The sequence below is a fragment of the Silurus aristotelis genome (assembly GCF_946808225.1).
Source record: "Silurus aristotelis genome assembly, chromosome: 14".
In the NCBI taxonomy this organism is placed as follows: domain Eukaryota; kingdom Metazoa; phylum Chordata; class Actinopteri; order Siluriformes; family Siluridae; genus Silurus; species Silurus aristotelis.
The window spans coordinates 8,782,511-8,799,840 of record NC_139587.1 but is presented as its reverse complement, the minus strand read 5'-3'; the positions used below and the strand labels follow the sequence as shown (position 1 = coordinate 8,799,840).

The window sequence follows — 17,330 nt, the reverse complement described above, 5'->3', positions numbered from 1 at the left end:
CATTTACAGATTTAACCCGTCACATACACTTTTATTGTTATAATAAGCAAGAATATTCTAGGAAGATTTTCCACAAAATTGAGATGTTGGTGTGGGCATTTATACCTTATAGCATTAGTGAGGTTGGAGGGACTGGTTTTCCAGTTCAGGTGCAAGATGAGTTCTTTTCCCTACAACCTTTGGCTTCACGGAGCTCACTTTCCACACGGTCATGCTGCAACTTTGTGGTAAGACCTTAAGGACCCACATATGGGTGTGAATGTTACGTGTCCACGTATTGTTTGCTATAGTGTATTTTGCATCGTTTAAAAAGAGAATTTTATTGTTAACGTCCATATTTTCAGCATTACTAATACACTCGGGGGAAAAAACAGGCAAACATTACAGGATATATAAAGATTTGTATAGCGGTACTTAAAAACGAATCAGTCGGAAAGGCTTCGGTAACCGTTTTAGTGTTCGCTTCGTCATAATTCCGTAGCAGAAGAAACAAAACAGTTTTGTAAATTGTGTTTTGGGACAGTTTTAGAAACTGGGTGTAATTTCACTTTTTTGTAATTTTATTTTTTTATTTTTTTATCTAGAATAAAGGACAGTTCTCTGACTCGAACCTTGGGGAATTCAACTGTTCTATAAACATCATTGGTTCCCACCATACTCAGGCTGCCCCCCCGCACCACCAAGCATGGTGCCTGATAACCTCTGCGAAAAGCTGCAACCAATCACAGAACCGACCGACTAACCTGCACCGCAAGGGTGAAAATCCAACAGTTATGTTAATGTGTTACTGTGCTGATTATTTCCCAGTGCTCTTCTTTACCAAGGGTTTTGTTCATGTTTTCATCCAGGTGCAAATTTCACGAGTCTTCAGTCAAGAGCGTGAGGTGAGTTGAGAGTCTGGTGAAGGATGGAATCATTTTCAGAGGTTTTTACAATGCAGACTCTCACCCCTATATCATCAAATGTTATGATAAAAAATATATTACAAAAACAGTATATCTATTTGGTACCAAGATAATCCACACTATAACCAATAGGATTCATGTAAAATGCCTGTGGATGACTTGAGATTTTTGTCACCTCTAATGAAGGATCATGGGATTTGTGCTGTATCACTGTATCCAGGTGACCAACATGGCAAGTGTTTGAGAAAATGCATAAAATAAACAAACACCTAATGACACCAATGACACTACTAAATGCAAATCACCCTTTTGGTCACTTTATTTAAATGTAATATTAAATACTTATTCTAGTAAATAGTAGCTCAGATAAATGGCAAAACAAGTGGGTATATTTGCTAACATGAGAACATTGTGAGGAAAATGAAAAGTTGATCTACGTTTCTGAAATGCACCCTGTGCGATCTAGAGTCCAATTAGAAAGATCTAGGTCACTTTCGAAAATGTGCTGAAAGGAGAGTATGGTAGCCTGAGGGCCAGCCTAATATGGTTAGTTAGCATTATAAGACAGATGCAGCCTAACCATTAAAAGTTGCCTTTAAATTACAAGGAGCACAGTCATCTCAGAGAGACGAGAACCCGCTAAGACGAGAGGATCGAAACAAATGAACAGTACGACACTATGCTAGGCATCACTTTACAACGAGGAATCAGAAGTTACAAAAGTCCAGGAAACCTGGCAAGCAGTTTTAACAACACGGGCATTCCATTACAAGTTAAGCAACGACAAGTGTAAAAGCCTAAAAGCGTAATAGAAAAGAAGAGTCTGTTCAGTGTGTTTGAAAACAACAAACTGTCGATGTTAAGGCCATCACTGCATTTTTTTTTTCCCCCTCCTTTTGTTTAAGGTGTTTAGAACAGTGCATCTTGGGCACTGGGCTTTCACAGCACCACTGATCATCCACTAGTAGACAGATATTATGCAGTACCAAGTACTATTCTTCTAGATCACTTAGAACATACGTAATGAGCAACACTATGGTCCACAGAGGTTGTAAGTTCTTAGTCGTTTTTTTTTTTTTTTTTTCTTTTTTTCTCTTGACCTGTATAAAACAAAATAAAAAAAAAAAGAAATCAAATAATGCACAGCCCTTATTTAAGGGGAAAAGAACAATGCAATGCTTAAAAGCATTTTGGGAGAATATTTTAAATATGTTGAGGGAGAAAAAAAAAAAAGGAATAAAACAAAACACTAAGGCTGTATATACAGAGAATTACAAACCATACTGCCAAAGTCTTCTAGATATCCATCCCAGAATTTTTACGGGAGCTCAAAAGGGGCAAAAAGGGTCCGAGTGTGTTTTTTTGGGATGCCCACATGGGAGCTGGCCAAAAACAAAAAGGAGCACAGGCATTTACAGGCCCTTTGAAGGCCCTGGGTTCTTGCCTATCTGGGGGGTTGGCAGACCCTGGAGGGCACCCAGCTGTTGGTATAGGCCCAGCAGGTCCATCTGACTCATTCCCCCAGTGATGCCATTCTGAATGGCCAGCTGGTTCATCAGGATCCCCTGCCTGGCAATCGCCAGCTGCTGCTCCTGAACCTTGCGATTGGCGATCACCTTCTGCACGTACATCATCAGCTGTAGGGGAGACGGAGACGAGGTGGTAAAATTAGAACTCTACTAAGAGACGTGAAACACCCAAAATACCAACACCCCACCCCCCCATAATGGTCATATCCCGAAAATAAGAAAAAGCATTTTATACTTCAAAACACAAAAATATTATTATTTTTAATTTTAAAACAAATTTTAAATATCAGACTGAACAACAAATTGCCCACAATTAAAATTTTTTTTTATTCGGTGTCGACGAATCGGATATACAAATCAGTGCTTTCTCAGTAAGTCGCATCGCTATTAGGATCGTCTAAATGAGTTAACTAAAATAAACACAAATTAACCATTACCTTTGTCCAAACACTGAAAATACCTTAAACCGAACTTTAACCCCGACCGTTAACCTCGAATGGGCCTGAAACGCAATCCGAATAGTCATACTGTTGTGAAATGCTCTTAACAATATCAAAGGTAAATGGCTGACCGCACCCATGTGCTGCATGTTAGCCAGATTGAGAGGAACCGGCCCGTCTTTGCGTGGGGTACTGGGTAAAAATAAGGAAAAAGACTGAGACTGTATATAAAAAGAGATTACCGTCTGTTGCTTGTTGAGAATGTCTCTGTACATGGCCTCTCTGTGTTTCAGCTCCATGTCGATGGCTGCCTGTCTGGCCAGAGCCATGCCCTGCACCTGGGCCTCTGACAGATTGGGATTCTCCTTCCACTGCCAAACAGAAAGCCACCTGTTAGTCTGGGCTCTTTGAATACACATGCACAGCCGCTTGGGTATAAACCATATTTGTGGCGCATCCACAAACATGGAGAAAACTTCTTATGTCTTTGATATCCCTACACTACAGCCAAGCAAAACTGAAGCGAGCACATGAAGGCAAACCTGCCGTGCTCAAAGCATTCCTCAAATAACTGACAGTAAGAGCAGGGGGGGGGGGGGAATAAAAAATAAAAAGGAGTAAAGGATGTGAAACAACATGGCGGTTTTCTATTGAATATTAAAGTGCAATACATTTTACATAGCACATCTGAGTATTCACAAAATGCTATTTATATATCAAATAAAAGCAGCTTTTCCTAATTCGTAAAGCAAATCACATGTATATATTAATGCACTGGTTCTGAATACATTGATTCTTCCAGAATTTGGTTTATTGTTGATAAAAGCGGAGTTATTTGACAGCTTTCAAACGAGGCTCCATGGCAAGTGTGTTGTAACAGTCAGAGGTAACGTTTCCCAATACAGCTAGAGCGCCGTGTGATAAAAAAAACGCTATGGCATAAGAATAAAAATAATAATGATTAAAGCAGCACATGCTGTTAATGGAAAAGAATCAGCTTCATAGAGTAACGACATCCTTTAATTGAAAACTACATACTTTTGCCGTGTTGAATTAGCTGAAAAATAACATATTACTCAAAAGTTTATTAGACCATCTCTCCTACTCATTACTTACCACCTGCCCGACAAGATCCTCAAGCGACTCCTGGGGCATAGCCTTCAGAACGTTGGTGGCCTCCAATACCTTCTGTCGACCTTGGTTGATCAGGTCCTTTATTAGAGTAGTGGGGGGGGGGGGATAATTCAATATTATTCGCTGGTTTGAACAGTACATGCTTTTTTGCTTGAATAATTAGAGTATGAATATTAAGTATGAAAAACCACAGTTTGCTCGCATAACAGTCTTTAACACTCTTTTCGCTTCAATATACAAGTTTCTGGGATCTGGGACACGCTGTATAGTTTTCCTGAATGAACTCGTTTAACTCACGATTTACATAAACACCACGTTTCTCGTAAATGCGCCGCGAACGATTTAGACGGATTTGCTCGTATCCAGCTTGATAATAAATGAGGTCCAATGACAAACACGGTCTTCTGTTTATAATCCGGCTGAACATACCATGCTTTCAATAATACAATGGCAATGAAGGCATCCATAAATAGCAGCTGGCAACGATGCGCGCCAACTGCGAGCGTCCGGGGAAGGCGCATCAAATTAGCTGAGGAGCTGTGGCATGCAAAGTGTGAATGCAGCGCTCATTACCAACCTCCAGCTGCTGGTTGGACATGGAGGCCAGAGCTGCCACGTTGAAGGGGAAGTAGTTTGACGTTCCTCCGATGCCTACATTAGAATATGCCGGCTGGTTGAAGCGCATGGAGAGACCCTGGAACAAATAAAAGACACCGTACGTTTAGCATAGATGACTAGCATTATATTGGAATATACTTATATTAAAAATAATGGCGTATTTCAGTCAGATAAAACATTGTATATCCAGGATTCTTGAATCACATGAAAACTATTTGGTATTTAAATCTATAACTGTTTTGCACAAAAGTTTATTTCAAATCACATGACCTTCACTGGAGTCTGTAGTTCTGAGACACTAAGTAGACTACACCGATTAAAAGATTTCCAAGTAGATTAACGGATAGTTTTTCCAGCTTGAAATAGACGAACAAACTGTCCTCTGTCCATGCACGGAGGTTTCAATTACCCCAAGATATAATGCCACCGTATTTCCTCCCCAGAGTCTAACTGATGACTCTCCTTAGATAAGCGGTAAAACATCTTAAAGGTAACGCCACAAATCCATTCCACATCAAACTCCACATTTAAGACAGGCCTGTACAATGCACGGACCAAAAGTCTGTTCCGTACACGTGCGCTTCATGCCGATATGTGCCGCACTTTACTTTGATATGAAACTTGTACGTTCATCAAAGCGCCCTTTCACGCCGTCTTCACTTTCCGTCCGCGCGATGTGTCCGCCATCTGCCGTCGAGCTGCGGCTAACAATAACGGTCACGGCTTTCTGCCGCGGCCGGCAGACGGCGATCACCGGCTCAGAATGTGCGTTTGAAAATGCAAGGGTGAACGTTCACCTCGTGTTGGCACTAAACAATGCCCTCACGCAACGAAAGGTCAGGGTCTGCGTGCGAGTGTGTGTCCCTGCAGCAGATGCTTACGGCCTGTAGATTTCTCTGTGCGTGCATTTTATAAACACACCCTGATGGTGAATGACCACTCTCTCCCTAATGTGAGCCAAAGCAGGTGCGCTGCAGCAGTGGAGGGGTCATCACCTAGCACAGCTGGCCCTCTATTGGAAGTGTAATGCAAACTGTGACTACATATACAAAATGCATACATACACATACAGCAATCAGGTTTTCATATTGGTTCTATATAAATTGTGTTTATTTTTAAAACTCGATTACAGATGAGATTTGGTTACACAGCCCAGAGCACATTTAACTAAAATTAACAAAACACTGAAAACAATCGAACCATAGATCATCTTGAGATACTCAAATCTGATTGGTCAGTGTGTTAAGAGAATCTTAGTAACTCCGTGGGTTTCTGCAGGTTTCACCAAATGAAAGGACTTTTTTAAGACCTTTTTTAAGACTATTAAAGAACGAAATTTAAGACCTATTTCACATCAAAAACATGTTGGCATTAACCGAGCCCTATATTCATTTTCGTTTACTCAAGCCAAGTATCGCTAAACTTGCACTTCCACATAGCTGAAGAATAAAATCTGTTTTACGTTTGTTGTACAATCCAAGAGAGATTCGCGCCAATAAAAAAAAAAGCTGATTGGCTGTTGCGTGTTGGTCTCAAATGTAGAGCCTGCGAATTATATTTAGACTAGAGAAAGAAAGAACTACACAACCAAGGAAACAAACAAACAAAAAATGTTGCGGGATCATTTCAATGAGCATTAGAGTTAGTGTTGCATGGACATCAAAAACATTAAGGCCTGTTTAAAATTAAGACGTAGAACAGTAAATCTGAGACTTTTTAAGGCCCAAAACATAGACTTTTTAAGACCCTGTGGAAACCCTGTGTACTCCATGGCCAGTCTCATCACACAAGCTTGTAGCGGAGTATTACCTTACATTAGAGGCTAACAAAAGTATGTGGTACACACATTATGTGCTAAGTGGTATTAAATGTATTCACATGGCCCTTGTGGTGATTTGAGCTTGTAACGCCGGATTAAACCAGGTTCTACATAGACCTCATGCAGCATAGGCATTATATATAATCAGGATGGATTCAAAAGTTTAAACACGTCATCAAACTCTGCATTAAACATAAGCAGATATTAAAAGAGTAAACATCTATCTATGGTTAAACTCCTTTATTCCAACTGATTAGAAATATGCGTAATAATGATCGTCAATGGGGTCTCCCTGGTAACGCACACAACCCAACAGTGGAAAACTGGAACGTTTCCCCTTTTGTTTGCACACAAGTACATATTTCTCTCGGTGCGGTGCTCAAGGCAATAATAAACCGGGATTGCGGTCATAATGCGCGTGATTGCTGCGGCTCCTGCTTCCCGTGTCCAGCTGGTTAAAAAGCTACCCTGATTACCGGCAGATCGGATTGCAATCAGATGTGAAACCCGTTACCGTGATCATATCCATATTCCACATTCTGATTCTTATATAGTAGACCTCCAGGTATTTTCAAGTGTGCATCTCGATGGGCCGTAAAAAAAAAAAAAAGACTCAAATATAACAGCAAAACGAGATTTCTGATCCGTCTGGTTTTCTCAATCGGATGCTACAGTCCAGAGGTCCAAAAAATAAAATATGTAAATATCAGCTTGATGTTTAGAAACTCATTCATTCATTCATTCATTTTCTCCCGCTTATCCGTAATTCGGGTCGCGGGGGCAGCAGTCTAAGCAGGCCCCCGCCTTCGACTGCTGCCCAATCATCACAGCACTGTCCCTTACGGTCCCTCCTGCAGGTGGTGAGCCCACGGGAAGGCGGCCCCACGTCACTCCGACGTCACAGACCTTGATATTTCCCTCGTAAGGGACCCCCGGAGCATAGAGGGTTAAGGGCCTTGCTCAAGGGCCCAAGAGTGGCAGCTTGGCGATACCGGGGCTTGAACCCCCGACCTTCCGATCGGCAACCCAGCGCCTTAACCGCTGGAGCCACCACTCCCCCAGTTTAGAAACTCAACTGACCCTCAAATATTACCCAATCGAAGATCCAGCACCAAGTTATTTATAGATCATTACATTCCTTTTTTTGACTGGTTTACTAACAAGTGCTTCATCCAGAGCCATTAGTAAGGTGCTGCAAACACGACCCAGAAGCCGTATCGGAAGAGCTGCACTGGCACACCACCATCGTTCACTACCTCTAATGAAATGCAGCGTTGATACCCACCCATACTTTCAATACCTCTTAGTCGTCTAGGCAATCCAGACGCATCAAATAAATAAACCCCAAATCCTACTTGACATCTGTGCATAGCAGACTGCTGCAAAAAGCCGCAACCAAGGAACCTATAAAATCAAGAAACACAAGTTTCTTAGACCAAACAAAGCATTCTGGGTAAGAAAGAGACTCACCTTTTTCTCTGCCTCGTACTCGGCCCAGGCGGCTTTACGTTCCTCTTCACTCAAAGCCTCCTCCTCTTTGTGGTCCAGCAGGGAATCATGCTCGTGGTAGCCCACAATCTGATCTTTGAAGTTGTGAAGTAGCTCAGCCAGAACAGGGTCCTGCGATAAAAGAGAACAAGTAAGCGCTCCTGCAAAGCACCCGACAACCGCGGCCGAACTCGATCCTCCAGTCCTTCAAGACTCGCTACGAGCGCTGCCGTTTCTGTGCCGAACTAGTCGAGTCTGAGCACGTTCCGCCAGCGCAGAACAAACCCCTCACTGCCCATTAACAAACAACAGAAACAGACCCTTACTTGCATGGCTGTTTATTTAAAGGAATCAAAAACATTTAATCGGAGACAGGAAAACATCTTAATCCAATCACAAATTACAAAGCACGGTTCGACGGCTGGGCCGCAGCACCGAGTTCGAAAGCTGCTCGGACGCGGTTTAAGCGGACTTCGTTAGGGTTTCCATGACAACGCTGTTATTGAAAACAATACCTGGGTAAAAGCTCGTGCTTAGCCAGCCGTTTCATGCAAAAGATGGTTAAAATTACACTTCACCACAAATGTTTGCTTTCCTTTGTCTTGCCTCTGCTTCGCTTTAAGTGGACCTTTCCTATTTGGCAATGGCACGGGTCTTGCTGTCGTATTCGACACGCTGGATGAAAAATGAACACTTTTTCGCTCATACAAACAAAATTCATCAAGCAAATTAATAAAAAGATGAAGAACAGTTACAGAGGAAAAAGTGATTGAGGGCTCAAACAAAAAGTAACAAGGCAACAGAAGAACTAGATGCTATACAGAGAAGGCTATTGAGTGGTGTGTGTGTGTGGGTTGATCGGAAAGATCAAGGTCTATTTATGGTAAAACTAAAACCTAAAGATATCGGGGCTCGAACAGGTAAAAATAACTCTGCCATGTTTTCCGCATTACGCCACGGCATAGTAATGGACTGCAGAGCTACAGATCCCTCCACGTCAAGTGGTTCGGCTAAGTGGACTTGATGGCTGAAAAATAAAAACATGTGGCAAAAGCAAGTACAATCAGTGACGGCCCGGCCTATCCCCTCCACAGCCCGGAATCATGGCTGCACGTTCAGTCAATCCTAAGTTACTAATTAAAACATGACAGAGCACCGAACCCCCTCCTCTGCCGCACTATCAACGCTCGAAGACCTCTGCGAACAACAAATCTTGAAGGTACATTTACTTCACTCGACATTCACCGTAAAGGACGATTTTCCCTGCGAAACCTATGTGGAGGTGTTCCCAGCAAGAAGGCAATTTCATGATTAAGCTGTTGCTTACATCTCCGGCTGAACATATTTCAAACACACCGCCTGCTCGACGTCGTAGCCCAGAGGCAGAGCAGGAGCCTGGACTTAACCGAAACGCTCTTCATTGCCGAGCCAGTAAATGGGTCACAAAGCCGAGGGGGGTCGAATGACGGTGGTGCTGTCTGGAGAGAGCTCACGATGCTGGGATTCCTGATTAATCTCCGAGCTGGAACTTCCCGGGTGGTCCAGGCCGTCTCGTCAACCTGCCCAACATGTGCATCTCGAGCTGAGCCACTAATGACCATAAATGCTGCCCGTACCACGGGCTAGTCCTTTTGTATAAAGACAGCTTAAGCGAATGCTATCGTTTTACCTCCAAGTAAAAAAGGTGGTGTGGGTTAGGCAAAATCAGGAAAGGAAGGAGAAAAAAAAAAACCCAAAGAAAGAAAGCAACATTTATTTATTTTTTGCATAGGGGGTGAAACAGGGCCTACAGCAACAGCAAGGGGGGGGAAGGGACAGTTTTTGGCTTTTGTTAATAGGACTAAACTCTCAAGGATGGTCCCAGCTGAGATCCCAGGCAGTACACTCTTTGAATTTTTACAGTATTTTTAGAGATCTATATGCAGTGAAAAAACAGGGTTTTGCTTTCAGGGAGGCGAAGGGACCCGACATCGCTCTTAAATTCAGATCGAGATATGAATGATTTGGAGCAGATAAAAACGACTTGGGTTACACCCCTGGTCCTTGGCCATTCTTTATTTAGAGTGATCTCCTTTCTTTTAGACAGGCTTATCAAACAAAGAAGGCCTGAATGACCCTCGTAAAAGGTGTGTGATTAGCAACATCTGTAGCATTATCTGAACCAGTGCTACAAGGGGGGGGGGGCGCGGGTGGGATTGGCTAGTTTTGCTTAAGCTTTTGTGTTCATTCAGGGAATTTGTTTAAAAGGCTCTGGCAAGCAAGACCATGAATACTTGTAATGAAATCCCAAATAAATCCTGATGGTGTTTTAAAAGAAACTCTAAGCTTCAAAGTACAAAGTACAGGGCTATTTTTCCAGTGTTTATGTCTCAAGTATACCGCTTTATATTTGCTTCGAATAAGTAAGTTTTTTTTCCCCCAGCTGTTACTGCCCAATTTCTCAACCCCAGAGGGTACCTCTTTTAACCATCACATTATTCGCACGTGTTTCCGATCTCTCGCTATAGACACTATAAATGTCATGGGCTCTTCGGAAAGGTGGAGTACTGAGAGAGAAAAAATTAAACAAGAGCTAAAAGAAATCTCGCCATCCCTCACTTCGATACAGAGTCTTCAATAGACCAAGTTACAGCAACTAGTACAGCAAACAGAGCATCACCTGAATCTCATTATTTGTTACTAGAACCATCCAGGAAACAGTCCAGACAGTGCAACATACGGTAAACAGAGTAGTGCATGAACTAAATTGTGCCTAAAAGGTATGAAGTTACCGTTTATAAATATTTTAAAAAATAAATACGTTTGAAAAAAAAAAAAAAAAAAAAAAAAAAAACGGTAGCCTTTATGCAAAGAAAGATTCACCCTAAAAGATTGCTGCTCTTTAGAATGAACATGTGATCTTCAAAGGCATCCATGATTTATTTTTATTTTTTTACAACTGATTATCAGGAGTTGAATTGGTTTCATCAAGATCTTGGTGCCTTTTACCTGGTATAAAAGTTACCTATATTATTCAGAATACTAGGTAGTAGTAAAGCCATTGAGATTGCATCAGCTTTCTAATGATAAGTGATGGCTAATCACTTTGAGCAGAGACTACAGATGAGAGAGAGAGAGAGAGAGAGAGAGAGAGAGAGAGAGAGAGAGAGAGAGAGAGAGAGAGAGAGAGAGAGAGAGAGAGAGAGAGAGAGAGACTGCTTAAGAGGTCATGCTAATACTACAAGCAATTCTCAAATGCCAATGCATCTATCTGAACTGCATTCTGAAACTTGTTGTACATGATCTTTGGTGGATTTCTCATTAACATGACATGAAGCATCAGTGGAAATTGAGCAGGTGAGCAATGTCCACCAAAAGCTCTAACAAACCCACACACACAGGTTTCGGAGAACAATGCAACACGAGCAACAAGCACGAAATGCATGACTCTACTGGTCGACAAACTCCTTCTGCGAAGAGAGAGATTTCAGCAGACACTGCTTTTTTGACCTGCAGGTGCAAGATCCACAGCAAGCAAGGGCTCCGGGGGCAGGAGGGCTTTTTTTTTTTTTTTTTTTTGTGGAATGCAAGAGCTTGAGATATTTGTAATACCTGACCTTAGCCAGTCAAAACAGCTGCACACAAATTATACACATAACCTTATTGCTCTATTATAAACAGTCTCCCACAAGCTGAGCACTTCACTTTTTGGCATGACTCCTGATGTTCGCCTTCCATCACGCCAGACTCCACCATCTTTCAAACCTAATGGCTGATATCCAGCAGTCAAAAGCAGCCGTGTTGTATACCAACATCCAGTGGCACTAAAATGTGGAACTAGCAACAAGCATTGTGCGTCACCATGATTATTGCCTTTCATCCCCAGTAAGGACTGAAACGTAAAAATGTCAGTGCATGGGGAGGTGGGGGAGGGTAAGAAACATCTGGGGAGGCTTATTAAGACTGGTTCCTGCAGCTAATTATCCTCAGTTGAAACCTGGTCCTTTGCTCGATGAGGCCCAGTCAGCGGGGAACTTGGAATGGTAGCAATATTACTACGTTCCCACCAATGACCGGACAGAAAGACGGGGCAGGCCCCACCCTTCACTGTCAGTTGGCTCAGCCCTGGAGCCCAGGTACATAAAAGAGCTGCAGCAGGGCCTGAGGCAGCTTCAGACCCCTAGCTGGGTGGCTCTCGTGTCTGGGCCATGATGCTCTTCTTTGTCATTACGGTAGAAGCCTGCAAGCTTCCTTTGTCTCCAATTAGTTTCTCTGAACAGTACAAGAGCATCCTGAATGGGTGTTTTGAATAATGACCATTCATCAGAAAAAAAAGGGGAAAAATAAAAAAAAAGAAGGGGGACGCAAAGTTTACGGTGCTGCTTTGAAAACTTCAGAGGCAAAGCGGTGAATCAGTTTTAAACAGATGGCCTTCATGATGGCGGGCTTGTTTCGGTGAGGGGAAGGGAGGTCAGAGCTGCTGCAGGCCACATTCAGATGCAGGAGGGCTGACTGAGCAGGATGTGTGCAGTACAAGAAATGGGGGGTGGGGGTGGTTAGGGGTAGTGACATTTCCCAGAAATAATTAAAAAAAAAAATAAATCATACAACATTTGTATTCGGGGAGAGGAATATCGCAATATTTAAATATGCTCATTAACCTCCGGATTATTCATGTCTAATTAAATGCTAAAAGTAGTAAATAAACAATTGAACCATGATATACTTTGCAGGGTGATGAGAAAAGGGGTACAAGTGTGGCAAGTTTTAAAATATTTCTTCTGTTCCATAAACTTGGCCGTGGCACAGTAAGAAATAAAGATAGGACTAAAGGCTTTGAGGGATGACTGACTCATCTTCATACCATTGCAGCCAGCAGATTCCATCCATAACAGCTGACTTGCTACATTCTGGGGCACGTATGGCCAAATGTAGTCATCTCAGGAGAGCTTTAGGATCCATCTGAGCTAACCAGTTAACTTTGAAAGCAATATATTGTATGTCAAGAGACATACTAGTTTATCAAAAGCCATGACTGGAAACGTTCCTTCTGCATGGATAAGAATCAAGCTGGCTCAGATAATCGAATACTTTTTAACGCCGATTTACGATAAAAATGTGTGACCTACTGGTGTAATAACTCAAGAAGTGCCAGTGTGTTTTCATTTCATCGCTTACATTCACCGCATGGTCAGTGGGAACTAAACGTATCAAAAAAGATCAAGGACCAAAGCAACAGAAACCACGAAATGAAGACTCTTTGGGGCAGAGATGTCAGTGGGGGGTCTACTTTGATAAACCGTCTGCGATAAATAACAGTAAACGGATAAATATCTGTGCAGCTGTGCGTGTTTGGACACATTTCGATGGATCTGCGCTGGATTTTTTGTTGTTGTCTCCAATTAGTCTCCACCGGCATCAGTTATATAAATGCAATATAAACGCTTTCTGGTAAATACGCGTAAACAGAGGCATCTATCTGCAGCTGCTCGTCGTTGTGTGCGGCTTGGTGCACTACCTAAGCCCAATGGATTCTTGTAAACACTGCAGGGGCTCTTTCCTGTGACAGCACACCTGTGCCAAAGTGCTAGCGAGAAGAGAAAAGAAAAAAGAAAAAAAAAAAGAAAAGAAAGAAACGATCGGGACAAAGCTAGCACTAAAAACATCTTACCCCTCCCGTTTACCACTACCCCTTGAAGCACAATAAATGCTTTGGAGCCAAGCCACATGAGTAAACACAGTTTATCACCCCCTGTAAAGTTCAAAGGCAGCATGTACCCACAAAACAGGTTTTGAAGCTTTAAACGTGTGTGACTTGATAAGAAAAAGATACACGTGCAAATGATTGCAGGTGCTCGTCCTGAAGCATCCTAAGTGCACTCTGTAGTTGGGAGGGTACATGGGAAATGCAGGGAACTTGCCCCCTTACCTTGGGTAACATGGGTGTGGACCTCTTGCTTTTCTTTTCTGACGGGTCGTCCAGCTGATCTGGCTCGAACGAATAGAGCTCGGTCAGTTCGTTCATGGTGAAGTGGCGCTCGATCTGCTGTTGGTCCACCACGCGGAATGACAGGGACTGTTTGGCCACCTGCCTGTCGTAAATCTTCTCCTCCATGGTTCCCTGTTGCAAAACGGACGAACGATGTTAAGGCAAGATTGTGCTTTGATACTAGACGATTCCGGGCTTTTGGAAAAAGCCCAGACTTCACTAGTGCTTAGAACATTTCTGATGTATGCATCCATTTGTCCTATACATTTTCTCTCTAGCCTCCATCTCCCCAGTTTGGTCACATGCCATTTCCCACCTACACTACCAGGATGGATAAGTAAAAGCCAAACCTCTCTCATAAATATGAACACACAGAGTAAAAGCACTGCTTACCATCTTCCGCATTCGCCAGCTCAAAGACGTTAAAAACTGACAAAAAGAGATATCTACATATATTTTACACACACACACACACACACACACACACACACACACACACACACACACACACACACACACACACACACATTCAGGCATAACATTATGACCACCTGCCTAATATTGTGTTGGTCCCCCTTTTGCTGCCAAAACAGTTGTGACCCGTCGAGCATCAACACCATTAACTTCAGTAATATGAGCTACAGTTGCTCGTCTGTTGGATCGGATCACATGGTTCAGCCTTCGCAAACCACGCGCATCAATGAGCTTTGGCTGCCAATGAACCTGTCGCCGGTTTACCACATCCTTCCTTGGACCACTCGGACCACTGAAGACCGGGAACATCCCACAAGAGCTGCAGTTTTAGAGATGCTCTGACCCAGTCGTCTCGCCATCACAATTTAGCTCTTGTCAAACGCACACATTCTTACTTGCCCATTTTTCATTTTGAGGACAAAATGTTTACTTTATATCCCACCCACTAACAGGTGCCATGATAATTAGTGGTCACCGGTCACATGTCTGCTCAGTGTGTGTATAAAATATATAAATTGGCCATGCAGCCTGGGTAGAGGCGAATGTGTGTGTGTGTGTGTGTATATGTAATATATATATATATATATATATACACACACACACACATATATATATATATATATGGGGTCTTTAGAGATTCATTCCTCACCTGAGCCAAAAAGCGGTACACATACACAGTTTTCGTTTGGCCGAAGCGGTACACCCTGAAAATACTCTGAATGTCATAAGACGGGTTCCATGAGGCATCAAAGATAATGACCCGGTTTGCTGCCACTAGGTTGATCCCTAGAGAGCCAGCTCTTGTGGAAATGAGAAAAAGACGACCCCTAAAGAAAAAGAAGAAAAAAAGAGAGAGAGAGAGAAAGCTTTTCAGTCATCACCTTAACACAAAGAGCTAGTTATGCTTTATTGATGTGAAAACAATGAACTGAATTTATTACGAAATTCAATCGAAAGCGAGTTCTGTAGATGGGTTCTTTCTACAAGGAAAACCCCCAGGGATTTACAAGAAACCGCGTAACAGACGAACAAAACGACTAATTGGGAATCTTTTCGCAAACGTAAATTCCTTTTAGTGCCGGTAGCTAATACAGAAGTGGAAGTAATCAGCTGAGAGCGAACTCATCGAGCTTTATGGGCCTGCAAATGGATTATCCCAAGCTGCTCCACATCAAGTGTGTTTGATCACATCACATCAAGTTCAGGTACATATGAACCATATGAAGCATTTAAAGCTAGGTTTTATGATTCATTTAATGCGCCAGATAAAGAGCAAGAGCGCCATCTTCGGCTGGTGCACGTCAAAAGGGAAAGGAAAAACGTTTACCGGACGTTGTTGATGTCATTGAATTCCTCAGCCCATTTCTTCCTAGTCAAGGCGTTAGTAGAGCCATCGAGTCGGTAGTAGTCAATGTTTCTGAACCACTTGCCCTCGCCTTAAAGAGAAAACAACATTATAGGGGGTCGGAACTCATGTTGTATAAGCGCCTTACAAAACAACGCAAGCCGCCAGCACCTTGTGTTGCTTAAGGTTCTGCACAGAGAACAAACTAACTTATCCAGTCATAACAAAACCAGTGTGTTGGAAGCAGAGTGCTAATTCCTGGTGCCAGCTGCCTTCGTGTAGGCCTTTGGTAAAGAATGCACACAGATAGGTGGCTGAGTGTAGGGTACTCGTGTTTGGTCTTTAATATTACTGCCTCCCTCTGTGAGTGTTCATAACTAACATTACAGTATGTTTCCAATTACTTCTCTGTGATCTTTTCATTACAAATTGCAAAGCCTTAAGCAAACATTTTTTCGGGGAGGGGAAATGGGGAAAAGAAAAAAAAAATCCAAGGTCTAATCATTTTCAAAATGAAAGCAAAAACAGCTGCTGAAGTTTAATTAGGAAAATGACCTTATGCCAGAGGCTTTTTGTCCAAGTGTGTAGGATGTGTGTGAAACTGAGACCTTTTAACTTAGATCCTTGTCAGATGTGCACTAAAAGTAGAGGATGGGCTCCCAAATTTGACCACCAACCTTTTAACTCCGTCATTTAAACAAAGGCAGGTACGAGTGGTGATGTTTGCTTGACCAGCGTTCTGGGTCATAGGATGACCAAACATGTTCGGCTTTTTATAATATGTACCACCACAACTGCACTTCAAATGACTCCGTTACACCAAAACGTGCCCCAATCGGTCCAATAAATGCACTATGAGGAACTAAGGACATACAGCTCATTGCCAACAAATGTGCCAATGAGTGCAGATGCCATTAAAGAGACAGCAGGATCGATAAACTACTGTTTGGGTGATCTAGGGCTCAAAAACTGCAACATATGCAGAATATTTAGTGTGCATAAAAAAAAACATGGGGCAAAAAAAAATATCCAGCACACAAACAAATTCATTGAACATATTCTACTCCACATAAATAATGAATGCTCCTCTATGCTTTAGTGGTAAAGAAATAGGGTAAGTCATGAAAAGACAGAATGGATAAATATTTCTCGAATTAACTGAGGAATGATGCTAAGCTTCGTGCAAGCTTTTAAAAGTGCCAATCAATTGCCTACCTTTGTAAGGAGAGGTTTTTCCCTCTTCTTTGGCTCTGCCTGCTAACTCCAGGAAATCCTCGATGAGGTCCAGGGAAATAAGTGACTGACTGAACACCAAACTGGAAAAACAAAACAAAACAAAACAAAACAAAAAAAAAAAACAGTGCATTTTGTTAACCACATGCATCATCAGCATTAGTGACAAGAAGAGGTGGAAAGAGTATGAAAATATTCTACTCATGTTAAAAGTATTACTTTTGCTGAAATTCTACTTAAATGAAAGCAAAGATTCTGGATCTAATAATCAACTCAAGCACAAAGGGGAGAGGGGGGGCGCTCCTTTTTGGGTGTCCTCCTGTGTAGTGCAAAAAGGACAATGGGAAATGTAACTTATTTAGGAACCTACAATGAGC

General features: G+C 42.3%; 1 protein-coding gene across 3 annotated transcripts in view; it reads right to left on the bottom strand.

Annotated features, from left to right (window-relative positions):
• Nucleotides 1-1,200: 1,200 nt before the first annotated feature.
• atrx (ATRX chromatin remodeler) overlaps nt 1,201-17,330 on the bottom strand; it is a 42,811-nt gene continuing 26,681 nt past the window's right edge. For all 3 annotated transcript variants that reach the window (XM_083560160.1, XM_083560161.1, XM_083560162.1), the window contains exons 27-35: nt 16,936-17,036; nt 15,703-15,811; nt 15,025-15,202; nt 13,842-14,033; nt 7,916-8,065; nt 4,586-4,702; nt 3,991-4,086; nt 3,117-3,245; nt 1,201-2,542 (exon numbers count right to left, since the gene is read on the bottom strand). In XM_083560160.1, the coding sequence (XP_083416286.1) occupies nt 2,318-2,542; nt 3,117-3,245; nt 3,991-4,086; nt 4,586-4,702; nt 7,916-8,065; nt 13,842-14,033; nt 15,025-15,202; nt 15,703-15,811; nt 16,936-17,036 (1,297 nt within the window). In that variant the 3' untranslated portion in view covers nt 1,201-2,317. The remainder of the gene's footprint in view (nt 2,543-3,116; nt 3,246-3,990; nt 4,087-4,585; nt 4,703-7,915; nt 8,066-13,841; nt 14,034-15,024; nt 15,203-15,702; nt 15,812-16,935; nt 17,037-17,330) is intronic.